Here is a 16,373-nt window from a genome sequence, read left to right as displayed (position 1 = left end):
AGAATAAAAGAATGTATAAGATAGAAGAGAGAGAAATAGAGAGACAGAAAGAAATAGTAAGAGAGAAAAAAATAAAAGAGTTAGTGAGTGTGTGCAAGAGGAACAGAGAGGGCCATGTAAACGTGTGTGAGAAAGGGTGCACAGTGAACTACTGTAAATGTATGGGTGTGAAAGCCAAGCGTGTGGGGGGTTGTTATGCATATCTGCACACATGCACACCACTAAGAACACAGCTTTCCTGAATGCCTCAGCAATGATCCCCCTGGCATCATTAAAGTATAATATAGTGCATTTTCACTCCAGATGTCAGATCAGAGAGTTTACTCATTTGTCAACACCAGCCTGTTTCTCCCCACCAAGGCCCGCAGCCCTCCATCACGCTGCACACTATTAAATATGAATATATTAAATATTAAATATGCCTTCCACTGTATAGCACGAAGCCTTCATCACTGAAGCATGGCTGCCCCAATAAACTATGACCTATAGTCTTGGAATCTCCAAAAGATCAGACAGGATTTCCATCAGAAAGAGTTCCTATAGAGTTTCTATATTAAAACAGGAATTACAAAGATACACACAAAAATACACAAAGGTCATATACACACAGCATACTGAGGTATACAGAGAGCCTTGCTGACCTGATCATAACTACCACGTCAGATTACATTTTTCATTTAATCTTTTTTTGGCAAACAGACCAAGCAAATGGTAAGAAAAGAAAGAGGGATCACTGGATGACCTCTCCCTGACCCTCTCCCCTCACCTGGGAGAACCTCCCTCTCTCCTCACCTGGGAGAACCTCCCTCTCTCCTCACCTGGGAGAACCTCCCTCTCTCCTCACCTGGGAGAACCTCCCTCTCCCCTCACCTGGGAGAACCTCCCTCTCCCCTCACCTGGGAGAACCTCCCTCTCTCCTCACCTGGGAGAACCTCCCTCTCCCCTCACCTGGGAGAACCTCCCTCTCCCCTCACCTGGGAGAACCTCCCTCTCCCCTCACCTGGGAGAACCTCCCTCTCCCCTCACCTGGGAGTGCTTCCATTTCTGGCACTTGGTGCTCTCGGGCTCAGGCAGGCCAGGCATCATGTTGTGTAGCTCCCGCAGGATTATGGGCTGCACCTCCTCAGCCGTGTCCTCCATGTGTTCCATTCCAAAGGACACAGTGGTGTGGACCACCACAGAGGGGCCACATTCTTCTGACACTGCACGCACACGCGCACACACACACACACACACACACACACACACCTATCAAACAAAGCGCATGTTCAGGGTCCTTTGTATGCACACATGTAAGAATAAGTGTCTTTACATGCATGCGTATTCACACGTGCATTGCATGCTCCAATACTAAGTTAAACGAGGAAACGAGAGAAGTTTTGAACTTCCCTGATTCGAGTTTATACCTTAAGCTAAAGAGGTACGCAGAGCACGATGAATAGCGGTTCTGACAGCTGCAGTATGAGCAGGGAGAAGGGTTGAAAATGTCGCAATCTCTTCTGACCAAAATAACAATAAACTACTCATTCAATAATCTACTTGAGAATGGAGAGGAATCTCCTTGCCATACCGAGCTATTTCAAAACCATTTCATTGGTCATCAACTAAATGATGACGGGAAAATACTTTTCACAAGGCTTGGTTGAATATATCGGTGGCGGGAACAAGAGGCGACGCTTTTGACAAGTGACACGTCCGTCTTTACTCTGTCGTGCCAGAGAATGTGCTGCTTCATATACGCACAGATCTCCAGACCGCTGACTTCATCCGCGGCCACTCCAAGCGTCTTCAGCTAATCTCTTACCGACGGCCGCCCTCGGCACGGAATCGCCACGTACCTACAAGCTGATGTTGATTTTTAAAAATGACTACCAGGAAAAGGACGAGCTTGGCTTAACGTCGCTGAATGGACCGAGCGAATATAAATATTTAGGTTGTTGGCAGTCTCAGCTGGTCAACACACCGACTTTATAGCGATCCATGAAAAGGATCTTTTTACTTTATCCCGTTAAAAAGGTGAAACTGTAATCTGCTCGTTAAAAGTTGAGGGAAAAGTACCGCGATGTCAATCGGACGCCGACCACAGGAACAGGGCGTCCCGGTTATATGACTCACATCACGGAGCTGCAGAGGTGAACCGACTCTCGTCTGCCGCTCATTCTTATCTACCGGCCAACTTCATCACGCCTGTATTAACTATAAACTCAGTGTTGTCACTGCACTTTCAATTACAGGCCTAAATGGATAAATCAGCGAACCTGCGATATTACTTCGATAGTACGTGGCGAGTTAATATGATTTAATGTACAGAAAGGAATGTTTGGGCACAATTATTTGATACAGACTTAGATTTAATCTTCGCACGTCGCGACGGGTTTGTCGCAGGCTCAGTGCGCAAGCGTATCTACTTATGAAGTCGAACTACTACCTTTATAAAGAATAGCATGAAGGTCAAGGCATTGTGGTCGCAAGACCGAGGCAGAGTGGCTCGCTTTGGAATCCAGTGTCAAACAACTCAGGCACATGGCACCAAGCCAAGCAAAGGGGGGCGGAAGAGAGAGAAAGACAGCGCGAGTTTAGGGGGCGTGTGCGCGAGAGAAGGAGGCCGCAGCACGTGGGCAGAGGGCTGGCAATGCGCCTGCTGGTTGAGTCACTTATTTGTTGGAGGGGGCAACACGGGTCACAAAGTTCACAGGGTGAGGAGCAGGCAGGCAGTGCGCAGCAGAAAATAACTCACCCTGTAGGTGCCCTGCATTCATATTAATACCCTCATCTCAAAAAAATAAAATAAAAAAAAATCAAACCTCCACACGAAAGCGCATTCAGAAGTTTTTAATTTAATGATCATGAGTCAGAACTGTCAGCTTCCCCTCACAGTAATACAGTACTGCCTGTCTTTACAGAGGGCTAAAATAGCTGCAGAACTCTCTTCATTCAGCAGACAACACCAGTCATTTCAGAGCAACGCGTCTGCTCTGCGCACTCCCACCAGGGCCTGCTGAGACCACAAGGACTTACACCGATGACAGTGGAGATTAAAGCCTAGGGAAGGTGTGTGTGTGTGAGTGTGTGTGTGTGTTGGGGGGGGGGGGGGGGGTCTGAAAGAGTGGCACAGCAGAATGCAAAATGTAACAGTGCTACTAATTACAACGTTGCCTTTGGATCGCTGGTGCAAATAAAATGTCTGCAGCAGCCGTTGTGACAAGGCTAACTCCGTATGCCGTCTGCATGCATGCACACATGCACACACAAAAGTGCTCTGACTTAAACACACACATGTGTCTAGTTTTTATGAGGTCCAGGGCAAGAACGTTTATACACTATATTGCCAAAAGTATTTGCTCACCCATCCAAATGATCAGAATCAGGTGTTCCAATCACTTCCATGGCCACAGGTGTATAAAATTTAGCACCTAGACATGCAGACTGTTTTTACAAACATTTGTGAAAGAATGGGTCACTTTCAGGAGTTCAGTGAATTCCAACATGGAACTGTGATGGGATGCCACTTGTGCCACCTAAATATTCCACAGTCAACTGTCAGCTGTATTATAAGAACATGGAAGTGTTTTCATTTAATCAGCCACAAAGTGGTAGGCCACGTAAACTGACGGAGCGAGGTCAGCAGATGCTGAAGCCACATCCAAACTTCATGTGGCCTTCAGATTAGCTCAAGAACAGTGCACAGAGAGCTTCATGGAATGGGTGTTCATGGTTGAGCAGCTGCATCCAAGCCATACATCACCAATTGCAATGCAAAGCGTCGGATGCAGTGGTGTAAAGCACGCCGCCACTGGACTCTAGAACAGTGGAGTGACAAATTACACTTCTCCATCTTGCAATCTGATGAACGATTCTGTGTTTGGCGGTTGCCAGGAGAATGTTACTTGCCTGACTGCATTGTGCCAAGTGTAGTTTGGTGGAGGGGGGATTATGGTATGGAGTTGTTTTTCAGGAGCTGGACTTAACCTCTTAGTTCCTGTGAAAGTAACTCTGAATGCTTCAGCATACCAAGACATTTTGGACAATTCCATGCTGCCAACTTTGTGGGAACAGTTTGGAGCTGGCCTCTTCCTCTTCCAACATGACTGTGCACCAGTGCACAAAGCAAGGTCCATAAAGACATGGATGCCAGGGTCTGGTGTGGATGAACTTGACTGGCCTGCACAGAGTCCTGACCTCAACTCGATAGAACACCTTTGGGATGAGTTAGAGTGGAGACTGAGAGCCAGGCCTTCTCGTCTAACATCAGTATGTGACCTCACAAATGCGCTTCTGGAAGAATGGTCAAAATCCCCATAAACACACTTCCTAAACTTGTGGACAGCCTTCCCAGAAAAGCTGAAGCTGTTCTAGCTGCAAAGGATGGACCAACATCATATTGAACCCTATGGATTAGGAATGGGTTGTCACTTAAGCTCATATGTGAGTGAAGGTAGGTGAGCAATATAGTGTATACCCACAAAGTAGGGGTGGGGCTGGGGACCCCAGCTACGACAGGAGAACTCTTCCATCCTAACGCAACCTCCGTTTTGTGTTTTATCCTTGAACAGCATGGACAGACCAGCGGACATGACATTTGCACGGCCATTCTCCCTTGCGAATGGCACATCTAAAAAGGCGGGTTGGGCGGGAACGGGATCCAGGGACAGGGCGGAGTAGGCCGTGTGACGCGTACGATTAGCGGTTGCCTTTAGTGGAGTGGGGGTGAACCCCAGAGAGGGTGGGGGGGCGTGGGGGGGTTGGGGGGCTGGAAGAGAGTGCGAGAAATTATCTGGAAGGTTGAGAGACACTGAGTGAGAAAGTGTGTGTTTGTGTGTGTGAGAGAGAGACGGAGGGAGGAGAGAGAAGTGTGAAAGAAAAACGGAGGCACTGACCTAAATTGCGCTTCTTATCGTCTATAGCGATGTAGCGAATGCGGGGATTATCGGAGACATATTTGGCGGCCCAGGGGATGGTGATGCGCACGCCTGCTTTGTAGAAGAGCCCCAGCGCGAAACGAGAGGAGTAGCTGACATCCTCCAGCATCTGCCGCTCAGCCTCCGACATCACTGCACATGAGCCCGCGCACACACACAAACACACACACAGAGAAAGACAGAAATTGTCAGAAAGACAGCACAAGATCGAGCCACCTGTCAGGCTTCTGTGTCTCATCATTTCATCCTAGTAGCCGCCCCGGCACTGGCCTGCAGAGTTTGGTGATCCAACAGAAGGAGTCACATGAAATTCCCTCAACCTGTGATGTGTGACAGTGTTCACGTGATTTGCTGGTGCTGCGTCATAGAGGGTGAGGGATGTTTAAAGGCAGTATAGAACCACAGTCTAGAACCACAGGCTCGAAGCACACCTAGCCGTTCCAGGCTCGTGCTGGAGGTCGTGGCCCTACACTGGAACATGGTCGCGCTGAACGGTTTAGCCTACAGGCGTTTGTTCTTTGTGTTCTTCCTCCGCTTGAGAAACGCGGTCCTTGTTTCCGGTCGGGAACATCTGTTGTTTATTGGCCTGGCCTTGCTTTACTCATCCAGGGCCTGCGGGTTCTGAGTATACCAAAGGTCAGGGGTCACTGCTGCAGGATCGAATACATACTTCTCAAACTCAAAGACTCCCCTGTTCCCACCCAGGGCCAGTTGACGTGAAGTTTGCCGAAGAATAACAAAGAGACATGGGGAGAGCTAGTGACTAAGGCCCACCCCCCTCCCAAGACGCCATACAGATGTTCTCCCAACTTGCTAAAAATAGTCGACTGGAGTCCAAGCTCATCAATGGCCACATAAACGTGTGATCGTTCAAAAAGAAAGAACTGTGTAAGCCACTTCTCCAGTGAATCGACAGCCATGTGAAATGCCCCACAGCCCCCCGGCCCTCCCCTCCCCTGCCCCAGTGGTTTTGCGCATGAAAGAAGATGCCACCCATAGTCCCCCACCATCTCCGAGCTGAGAACTCTCTCCCAAGTGGTAATTTAATTAGGGAGCAAACAATCCAACCACAGAAGAAGGGCGGAGTCGAGGGGGTCACATGACCATCCCCAGACGTGTCCCTTTTATCATTTTCTGTGTCACTGCCTCACATCTGGGGGGGATTAGGAACATGTAAATGTGCCCCTTGGTACAGAGAAATCTGGTGTTGCATCTGTGCATGGGGTGTTGGGGGTGGGGGTTCAGAGACAGCACAGAGCCCAAGGACAGACTCCATAAAGAAGCTTTCTTCTTTTTTTTGCTCTTAACGGAATCTGGTTAGGAAACGAGCCATTGTTAAGCATCACCGAGGGCCACGAAGCAGGACGTGGAGATGAAGTTGATATGGCCGGTATGCTTACCTACTTTGATCGGCGAAGACGTGTGCCACTCAAGAGTGCCCTTACCACATTTCGCAAAGGCGTACTGTCGTAGAAAAAAGGGCCGTCCGCTTAGGCTGGGAACACGTCACTTCGGAGAAGCTCTGTGAGAGTCATGGTGACGGCACGGCAACCGCTGGCAGGCTCGTGCCGGGCGACTCCCGCACGGCTCATCCGGCGCCCGCCGTGTTGGCGGAGATCAACGGGACGCGTCCTCGGGTGAGAACGCAAACCAGGAATCTCACCATCACCACGCGAGCCGTTCCAGAGGAGCCGTGCCCTCCTCTCCCTCGCTTCCACACTTATTTTCAGCTGTCAGTTGCACAAACAGCTGTGGTCTGTGCAGTGTAACTTCTAACCATGACATCTTGAGGCTTGTGGTAGGATCTTTATGCAGATCTGAGATCAGGGTTCATATTTCTCTTGGAGTGGTTAAGCTGAGGATTCTGGTAGAGGAGGATGGCCCACAATCAGTAGTAAAAGGCTCACAAAAGGGTAATGTCTACATGATGTAGTACAGTCCAGCTCAGCCTGTTTGCACGCCATTACGAAGCTCTTCTTTCTGCACTCGCTCAGTGCACCAGGGGGGAGTGGAGTTTCAGTGGTTTGTCGTAGGTGGGCCTGATGGCATGCTTCACATTTTTTCCAGATGGATGTTCAATTACCTTCATCTGGAGGGATATTTAGCCATGCGGCCATTTTCTTCACACAGCTGTCCAACAGGTGGGGAACTGTGCCCTTCAGTGATGGGAACGACACTCTATCTGGCTTCTCCTTTTTCTATACAGTCCTTGGGGCTCAAAAGCGGTGCTGTCTCATGTCTACCGCTTCAAAGTGGTGGCAGAAAAAGAAAAAAATAAATAAGCACCCAGTTGAAGCCTGTCTGTGCCACGTGCCATCTGTAGCTGGGAACAAAAGCAAGGGCTTCTGGGAAGTGGGTGTCACTCTGCCCTCTGTGAGGGGATCAAAAGATTAATCTGGATGTCCACGTAGCTGTGAAGATACAAGTACCTCAAGAAGACATTTCTGCTTGGATCCACCTCCATGCTGCATGGCGAGAGCCTCAGAACAGTGTCTCAGTGGACCTCAGTTAGAACGGCCATATTGACTGTGACAGTATAAGTGACTCAGAAGGATTAGGAAACAGTAAGGAGAAACAACAGGAATTATGGAAATGGAGCTAAAAGCTAACATACGAATGAAAAAGTTCAAAAGTTTTCTTACACGGGGATTTTATACTCGTGCCATTGTTGTGTTACTGCGTTTCAGTGCTTTGAAGTAACTAGCGTGAGACTGGTGGATGTGGTGGAAGCAGAAAACCGCACATTTCAAAGCCATAAAAACGTCGTCTTTGTTAGTCAAAGGGGATTTGATTTCATTACACACTTCTGTTATCTTTACTCTTCTTTCCTCGACACTTCCTTTGGCGTGACACTTCCTTATGAACCCTCACAATACCAGAGCAAAAACGACACATGCCCCAAAAAGGGGCCTCTCACGATCGTCTGGAAGAGGAGGGGAAAAAACATTCTTCCTCATGTTACTCCCTGAGTGAGCGCGGTGTAAATCTCAAGAGTATTGCTCTGGTGTGCTGAAGGGAATACACAGGCACATGCTCACACCTTACATCTCACTCCTCGTAGCACACACCTTACGTCTCACTCCTCATTGCCCACACCTTACGTCTCACTCCTTCTTGCACACTTGTCACCGCAGGGGCGCTCTGCCACGCAGGAGCCTGCTCTGTGTCTGTCTGTACATTATAAATTCCCCCCCCCAACACTGAGAGAAAGCAGTGAATCTGCAGGCAGCTGTGCTCAAGAGGCCTAGAGAGAGAGAGAGAGAGAGAGAGAGAGAGTAGGAGTGGGAGAGTGGAAGAGGGAGAGAGAATAAGAGAAAGGAGAGAGAGACCCCTAACCCGGCCCAGCTCTGAAGAAGCACATTTAATGCTGCTAAAACATGCACCGCACGTTCACGCCCTCTCCCACGTCCGCGGCGTCACGCCGAGAGAGTGCGCCCACACTTACAGAGCTTTTACTCCACCTTCGCTCTTACTGACTTGCACACATATATGGGACATGCAAGCCATGCGGTACGCCCACTTGACTGATGGAGCCTCGTTCCTCCAACCTGCAGAAAAGTGGCATTAACACCAGCCCTTACATGAGTGACTATATCAGTCTGTGCGGGTATGGGTGTGCACTAGGGTCGCGGTGCGCGAGCAGTTAACATCTTCCAGGTGCTCGGCTGTGGCCCCTGGCTCTTTTGACAGAGGAGCGTGTGAGGGGCTAATCCTCAGCCACGCGTGGTGAGCCCTGTCCAGCTAGCGAGATGTCCTGGCCTGTGCTGGTGTTTCACTCCACCCTCTACACTATGCTAGAGGTGTGGCCAACGGCAACTGATGGTGTAGGTTTTGCCTGCCAGACAGCTTGAAAGGAGACCTCGGCCATGCGGTTCGTTTCTTAAAAAATGAAATCCAGAATTCAAATGCAGAAGTTGTGCTTGAGCAGTGTCCAAACATGAGGTCTGGTGGTCTCATGTTAAAACATGAGATATGAGGCTTCCTCACAGAGCTTCCTTTCCTAGCATGTGTGTGTGTGTGCACTGAGCACAGGTCAGAAGGGGTGGGGTAGGAGCAAGCTGCAGGGTGATCAGAATAGTGAGGACTCCAGGGAGTCAGAGGGAGGTCTGGCTACAACCCAGGTAGATCTGCACATCTGCATTTACACACACACACACACACACACACACACACACACACACACACACACACACACACACACAAGCAGAATTATCCAAATAGCAGCTGTGGCAGTAAGCACCCTCTTCAAGAAGGCTGGATTAGAAATTCCCCCGGTCTGAGCGATAAATAAATAACCAAAACACGTGAACTCATGAAAGAACTTCAGCATAAGTGGTGTGAGCCAGCCGTGTGGTGTGAGCGAACCGTGTGGTGTGGGAGGCTGACGTGCTCCTCCCTCGCCTGGCCTATGCTGACAGGCTCTTCACTGGCAGTCTATTTCCTGCTAATTGCACTTCTGTAAGGCCTCGTCCGGATCGGGCCAAGGCCTGGAGCGGCGGCCATGCCGGCCTGCATGTCATTTGCTAAGGCGGTTCCACATCATAAATGGCGTAGTCTCCTCCTGTCTGGCAGGGGCATGGTCGTAAAAAAAAAAAAGAAAAAAAAAAGGTATTGTGAAACATGCAGTATGGCTCACAGGCGATCAATGGGGTGTGAGAGAGAGAGAAGGAAATACAGAGAGAGGGGAAAGAGGGAATGGCAGAGAGAGAGAGAGCTGAAAGAGAGAGAGAGAGAGAATGAGGGAGGGAGGGAGACAGAGAGTGCCAAGGCATTTTCTCCCAACGCAGAGTTCATCTTCTGGTGATCTACGAGGGAGCCAAACCCCCGCAGTGGCTAAAGTGTCCTCTGAGAGATCCACCCCGAGGATCGGCCAGGCTGAGAGGGGGGCGGGTGGGGCGTGCCTGCTCTGCTGCAGAGCTGGATCCAGCCTCTGTCCAACACAGCGGTAGGTCTGCCAGTGGATGTCAGCAGTGGGTGGTGTTTCTGGGGAAGGGTTGGGAGGGTGGGGGTCATGGAGGGGTGATGGAGAGAACAGTCCCCTGAGCCCATGGAGAGATCTATGGCGCCTTGGGGGTTGGGGGATGGATTAGGAGGACACACCCTGGGCACGGGGAGATCTACGGCACGCCTCCCGGCCGGCTTCGAGCGATCCGCCTGCGGTGTGTGGATTTATTGGCTCTGCTGGGTGTTGGGTACTGGAGCAGTGGGGAGAGAGCACGCCGTTCATCACCGGAGCTACAGCCCACAGCTGCTGGGCCTCCGTCACTGTGGTAAGAAGAGCAAGCTCTCAGGAAACCCTGGCCACGGAAAACACCATCTACCCAGCAGAGAGCGTGGCTGCGTTAAACTTAGCACACAGGTGAGCCCATTCCCACGATCTTCTTCCATCGCTTTGACGTGAGTGCTCCAAACTTTTCAATCGGGCAGGCGATCCGCCATATAAAATTTCACTCGGAGCGAAAAGCAGGATTCATAAAATTGAATGTGAAATGTATAACAAGTTTATTTTTGAATGCGGGTGGGTGATTTATTTAGGGTTTGGTATTGTTTAAGACAATATTGAATGTTGTTCTAAGTGAGCCCACCAACTCCCCTGTATTTTTCATTGTTCCCAGGGAGGGTTGGCCTTTGCCGTCACCCTCAGGGACCTGGTCCACACAGCAGTGCAGCATGCTGGAAAGCTATTCAGAGTGCATGAGAGAGCTGCATCGTTTCCCAATTTATGATCTCTCAGCCCTTTAAAGGTTGATTTAATACTTGCCTGAGAGGTTCTGGAAAGCATCCCAAGAAGGAAAAAAGAAAAAAAAATAAACCTGAAACTGTGTTGGGAGCTGTTTTTCTAACCTTTAATGCACTTGTTGGTGATCTACGTCCAACAATAAGTAAAATGTTTATTGGGCAGGGCGATGTAGGTGTAGCGCTGCTTCAGCAGGGAGTCCCACCCGGACGCCGAGGAGCTTTGCACGGATGTGAGAAGCCTGTAGGATCTGCTCATCTGCCAAGGACCGCATCATAACAGAATTGGCACTTAGTGTCCAATGAAAGATGAGTGAAGAAAAGTCACTCAGCGACCTTTGCTTCAAAGTGTTGTAGGGTGTCATAGGCTATCATACGGTGGCCAGACGTCTGGATTTTGGCCAGCCCCCTGTCCTCAGGCCAGCAGATCACCGGGGTGGACACCTATTCATCATCCTTCTACAGTGAACTGGTAGTTGTTTTCCATTGATCAATACTATTTTATTGTGTCACTAGGTCATACATGTCAAAGCTAACATCTTGTATTTGATTGGTTTAACAGATTGCCTTGTACACAGCCTACCAGATACCCACTGAAAGTGCCTGCTCTAAATGCTAGTCAGTTAGGATGCTTGCAACCATGTGAAAATGTCGACTTCAGCTCTGAGTGGTCAGCACATCCTTTCGAAGAGGGGCATAGATGAATTTCATGCCTTCTGTACACTGCCAGATATATATGCCAAGTTTGGTGAGTAGAACAGTTATATACCAGATTTCTAGATCAAACTGGTCAGTTCTGCTAGCTGGGTTAGGGTTTTGTGTTTTCTGGTGTCACATCCTCATCCCCTGTATGTGCTTCTTTAGGGGCTATTAAAGTGATCACGTTAAAATGTCAAAGGTGAAATCACAGGCCCCTGACGTTGGGTGGAGTCAGAGATAAAACCTTGCTCCATTGCGGGTATCCACGTTTAAAGAGAGACCGCCTTCCCAGACCACAGAGGGCCCCGTGCACAACCCACACACAAACGTTCTGGGAAATACAAGCTTTTCTCTGCGCAATAAACAAAAACTCCCTCTATTTCCGGAGGCTGAGTCTCGGGCGGCGAGGGAAAGGAGGGAACGCACCTACTCCCGCCACAGCTGCACACGCCGCTTTGAAGAGCCGCGTCTGCGTAAATGTTTATTAATGTCTTTGCTGGTGAGACGTCTTTTTTTTAATAACCTCCCCCCCCCCCCCCCCCCCCCAAACACCCCAGTGCTTTAAAAAGGACACCTTTGTGCAGCTAGGCACACGAATCCAACGCCTGGCTGATGTCAGCTAAAATATTTGGGTGTGTAAACAGCAGCGTTCGCGAGGCTGAAGCGGCGGGTTTATTTCAGAGATGGCTCACGTTCATTCAGGAGAAAACACAGACATTTGGGGCAGCCACCTGAGGACTTTGCCGTTGACGTCATGTCGTGTCGTTTTATTTTAGGAGGCAAGTCAAAGGTCGCCTGTTAAGATGCTCCTTTTGTGGGGCCATTTTACATGGAAGTGAACTGTGCATCCGTGACCTGTGTTGCGGCACACGCCTCACCTTTTAAACGAATAAATCAATGACCTGTTTCATCTAGTTGTACAGTATGTTGGCAAGTGCCGCAATGGATGTTCATGGAGGTTCTATTGGAAATCAATACGTCCCATTTCTGACTCCAGACTAATTCAGAGAGAAAATGAAATCAGCTCGACTGTGACAACGAGATCAATCCGGTTATCTAAATTACAGTGAATTCATTTAGGCGCATTGCTTTACAGGCCCGCCACTCCAAATAAATCAATCCAAATATTTGCATAATCATGCAGTCCTCTAAGCTGTTCGAAAACGAGGCCTGACACTGAATCAGAGGACAATGCCCACCCACATTCAGGGCTACGAGCAGCCAAGCAAGGAATTCATGTAGGCTTGACATTTACCTAGCAAAAGAATGTGACAAAATGTGTTTCCTCAAACGTATAACTGATTGTTGTGAAGATACACCTTGTTCCTGTATTTGAAACCCAAAAGTTCACCTCTCATGTGACAGGCGGCGCTTCTGTCATGCGGCCATTTTCACAGTGACTCGTTTTTGCACCACGGCTTAAATTAAACAGGGAATGCGAACCGAAACAAATTATGTAGAGAGTCAACATCCAAATGCAGGCGTTACTCCTAATTCTGAGGTGGCTGGAAGAAAGAGCAGATTCTCCATGTCTGGAAGGCACAGTTAGTCTAAGCTTTTCCTGGCTCTCAGACTAAAATCAGAAACAGGCATTTCCACTAGGAAATCAGAAACAGGCATTTCAGAGTTCTTCTTAATTTGGAGGGCAATCCAGTGCTTATTCATCTTCTGTTCTAATCCAAATCCAGATCATGCAGCGATTCAGAGATGCCATTCACTCTTGGCACACCAAGGCACCAGATTATCTGAAGCACTGTGAGCTTTTCCAAGCTGGGAAGGCTTTCAGACTCCTAGTCACTTACTGAGTGTTTTGGAAAATCTTTCAGATTTCAGACTACACTGTGTTCAGTTCAAGCACTTGAGATTCTAATGTTTAATAGCTCCCTGCTCCAATTTTTCACCAAACAACAGAGAGATAATCGGAATTTGACTTTGAATGCAACATAAATGAAGAAAGGACTGCAAACCAAAAACCTACAGGGGCAGCCAAAAACTACACTGAGCTTTTATGGTGTGTTACAATTGTTAGTATGATAAATTAAATGCAGCATAATTACTTTTTTTTCAATATTGGGCCAATTACTTCCCCCTAGTGAGTTGGTGCCAATTTTCCGGCTTCCCGAGACACTCCTATTGTACTACAATATGGGCAGATGGATTTGTGTGAGGGAGAGTGCTGACTGCCCAGTTCTGTTTACACATTGGACCAGCCAACATAGCTGACCAAATGGAGAACTGGACCTGTTCTGCTTTCTCTGGGGCTCTCACACATAAAAGTCTTTGGCTTTGAACTACAGTTTGGGTCCCAGTCATAGGTCACACCCCATTTAGGCAACTGTGTGACCTGGGAACCACGAATTTAACACCACATGCAATATTATTTGCAAATATTACATCATACTGGCATATTTTGGCTTAGATAATACAAAACAATAGTTAAGCCCATAAAACATTAAACACTACATATTTATTCTATAACAAAAAAATTCTTTACCAAGCCTGTGACTTGTAAAAGTGAGAAACTTTACAGACAACACAGTAAACTGTGTCTCACTTATATTTTACAGGCACCACAGTAAACTGTCTCAGTTAGAGTTTACAGGCACCACAGTAAACTGTGTCTCAGTTACAGTTTACAGCCACCACAGTAAACTGTGTCTCAGTTACAGTTAAAAGGCACCACAGTAAACTGTCTCAGTTACAGTTCAAAGGCACCACAGTAAACTGTTTACAGGCACCCCAGGAAACTGTGTCTCAGTTACAGTTTATAGGCACCACAGTAAACTGTGTCTCAGTTACAGTTGCCAGGCACTAGAAACAAGGCTCTGGTGCTTTAGATGCAGCACTGCTGTAAGGGCTTGTGGGCTTGTGGCAGTGCTACTGTTGTCACAGCACCAGAAGGCAAACTAGCGCTCAGATCAGTCCCTGACAGACCCATATAAACCTGAGACTTCCTGCATGCCAACTGGATGCTGTAACTAGTTTATTCATGAGCTTATAATGCCTCATAAGGTGATATACTGCTCCTGCAGCATTTGTCCACCAGCTCTGCCACAGAGCGCGCCACACGTTCCTAAGATGGCATCAATCATCACAGCAGACGTCTGTGTCCCCATGTCTTACTACATGGAATTTGTGCATCTTGAATTCTGGAGCTATGCAAGTGGCAGACGTAAGCGGGCAGGTCAAAGGTGAAACATTCAGCAAAACACAGTCTAACCCCCGACTCCATGGCCTAAAACTAGCGCTGGTGGGAACTGGAAGTATTCTTGAAGAAGAGCAGAACCCCTGGTACATTGACCACTGGGGAGTAGGCAGTGTGGGTCGAAGGTTTCCCCCTCTGGTGTCCAAACTACAAACCATACAGATGAATATGGATAAAACAAAAAAAAAACACAAACCAAAAGACAGACTGCATTACTTTAGTGTTTCAGCATCTATTCTCTGAGCTCGTTGGACTAGCGTATGCGTTAACCCCGGCTCTCACCACCACTGGCTCCCATATTTGCCCCTTGGCATAAAGTTAAGCTGTTTAAACTAATGATGGTTGAGACAAAGTTGAAGAGATCAAAGCAGCTGCCGTGTTTTGACTGCCTTTGCTTTAGCAGTCTTTCACCACCAGTGAACCTTACACTCTCACCACTGCTCCTGCTACGCAGCCAGGCTTTTCTGTCTTTGAAACACACAGCTGGAATTTACACTTGTCTGCAGCCGCAAAAAAGATTAGGGCACACCTTCAAAATCAAAAGAGTCACACATGCGGTAATGCATGTTATGTATAGGTATTAAAAGAAAATACTCCGCTGTATAACAATACATTCCATTTTTACCAACAGGTATTTCATCATGATTTTAGGGTTGTTTATCACATTCCTAGTATTAAGATTTTAAAAGGTGCAAATTATTTTCACACACAGATTTCACACATTTATATAATTGTTACATCTAAAACATGGACAAGATAACTCCACATTAAATGGACATTGTAGCATAAAAATGATTGCACATAAGTCATATTTATGTAGCTATGTAATTATCGTTCTCTGAATGTACAATACACTACCATTCAAAAATTCACAAGTGGTAGGTATTACAAGCACTTAGTCCTGTCCCAAAATGGCCAGACTCTAAACAAACAGGCGCTCCTTTGAATGTTGTCACTGGCAAACTTCTGGAAGGCGAGAAACCCAATTATAAAGAGAGGTAGACAAACAAACTAACCACACTGACACTGGTCTCCTCAGCACCTCAGAGAGAGCTGCGCAGAACAAGAAAAAAAGGCAGAGAGAGAGAGAGAGAGAGAGAGAGAGAGAGAAGGCATCCTCCATTTAGAACCCAGCACCCAGACAGTGCGGGGAAAATGGCCATGCATCTCTGTCAGGAGTCAGAACAAGGGATTACATCATGCCAGACTCACAGACTTGAAATCAGCAAAGCCAGACAGCCACACACTCGACGGGAGACAAAAAAGAGACTCCCTATCTCCGAGGAAGATGATGTAACCCGACACACTAATTGTATTCCAAGCACGAACAGCAGCTCAAGGTAATTGCTTGCAAAATGATATGCCTGGATATTTATGTTTTGTGGATGAGAAAGATCAAAGTACAGGCTACATTTGAAATGTAGTACAGCATCCCACACTACCTGTTATAATAGATGCTGATTAATGACTGCTTTTAAAAAGTAGCCAGACAAAAAAAGAGAGGGAGAAAGTGGGAGAGAGAGAGACCCTAAAACAATAAGTAGGATACTTATCTCATAGTCAAGCCACAAATCGAATAACACAGGCAGACTGATTACAACATGAGAGAGTCAGTCTGCCAAAAATAGAGCTTTAATTTCATTAGAAATGAAGAATCATGTTTCTCAATATCGGCGCAGTTTCAAGGCCAACAGGAGGATGGGGCTGAGGAGAAAAGATCTGCGTGAGCTGAACTACTGGGCACACAGAGGTATGGCAGGCGAAAAGGCAGGAAGAAAACCAGCCATTCAAATATCTGCAAAATGATGTCATCT

The 16,373-nt window shown here is 47.7% G+C and overlaps 1 protein-coding gene and 1 long non-coding RNA gene across 5 annotated transcripts in view; one reads left to right on the top strand and one right to left on the bottom strand.

Annotated features, from left to right (window-relative positions):
* The window catches only part of rnls (renalase, FAD-dependent amine oxidase), a 28,318-nt gene that overhangs the window by 3,796 nt on the left and 8,149 nt on the right, over nt 1-16,373 (bottom strand). Inside the window, exons 5-6 of one of the 3 annotated variants that reach the window (XM_077000227.1) lie at nt 4,878-5,051; nt 1,027-1,202 (exon numbers count right to left, since the gene is read on the bottom strand). In XM_077000227.1, coding sequence (XP_076856342.1) covers nt 1,027-1,202; nt 4,878-5,051 — 350 coding nt within the window. The remainder of the gene's footprint in view (nt 1-1,026; nt 1,203-4,877; nt 5,052-16,373) is intronic. The other 2 variants (XM_077000228.1, XM_077000230.1) reach the window with 2 other exon arrangements.
* Nucleotides 9,960-11,872, top strand: LOC143510647 (uncharacterized). 2 transcript variants are annotated; one of them, XR_013130041.1, is made up of 4 exons: nt 9,960-10,278; nt 10,535-11,127; nt 11,218-11,403; nt 11,520-11,872. It is a non-coding gene; the product is annotated as an uncharacterized LOC143510647 (long non-coding RNA). The 2 variants fall into 2 exon arrangements; XR_013130040.1 differs by having other exon boundaries at nt 11,218-11,872.

The sequence above is a fragment of the Brachyhypopomus gauderio genome, chromosome 3 (genome assembly GCF_052324685.1).
Source record: "Brachyhypopomus gauderio isolate BG-103 chromosome 3, BGAUD_0.2, whole genome shotgun sequence".
In the NCBI taxonomy this organism is placed as follows: Eukaryota; Metazoa; Chordata; class Actinopteri; order Gymnotiformes; family Hypopomidae; genus Brachyhypopomus; species Brachyhypopomus gauderio.
This window is presented reverse-complemented; position numbering and strand designations above follow the sequence as displayed.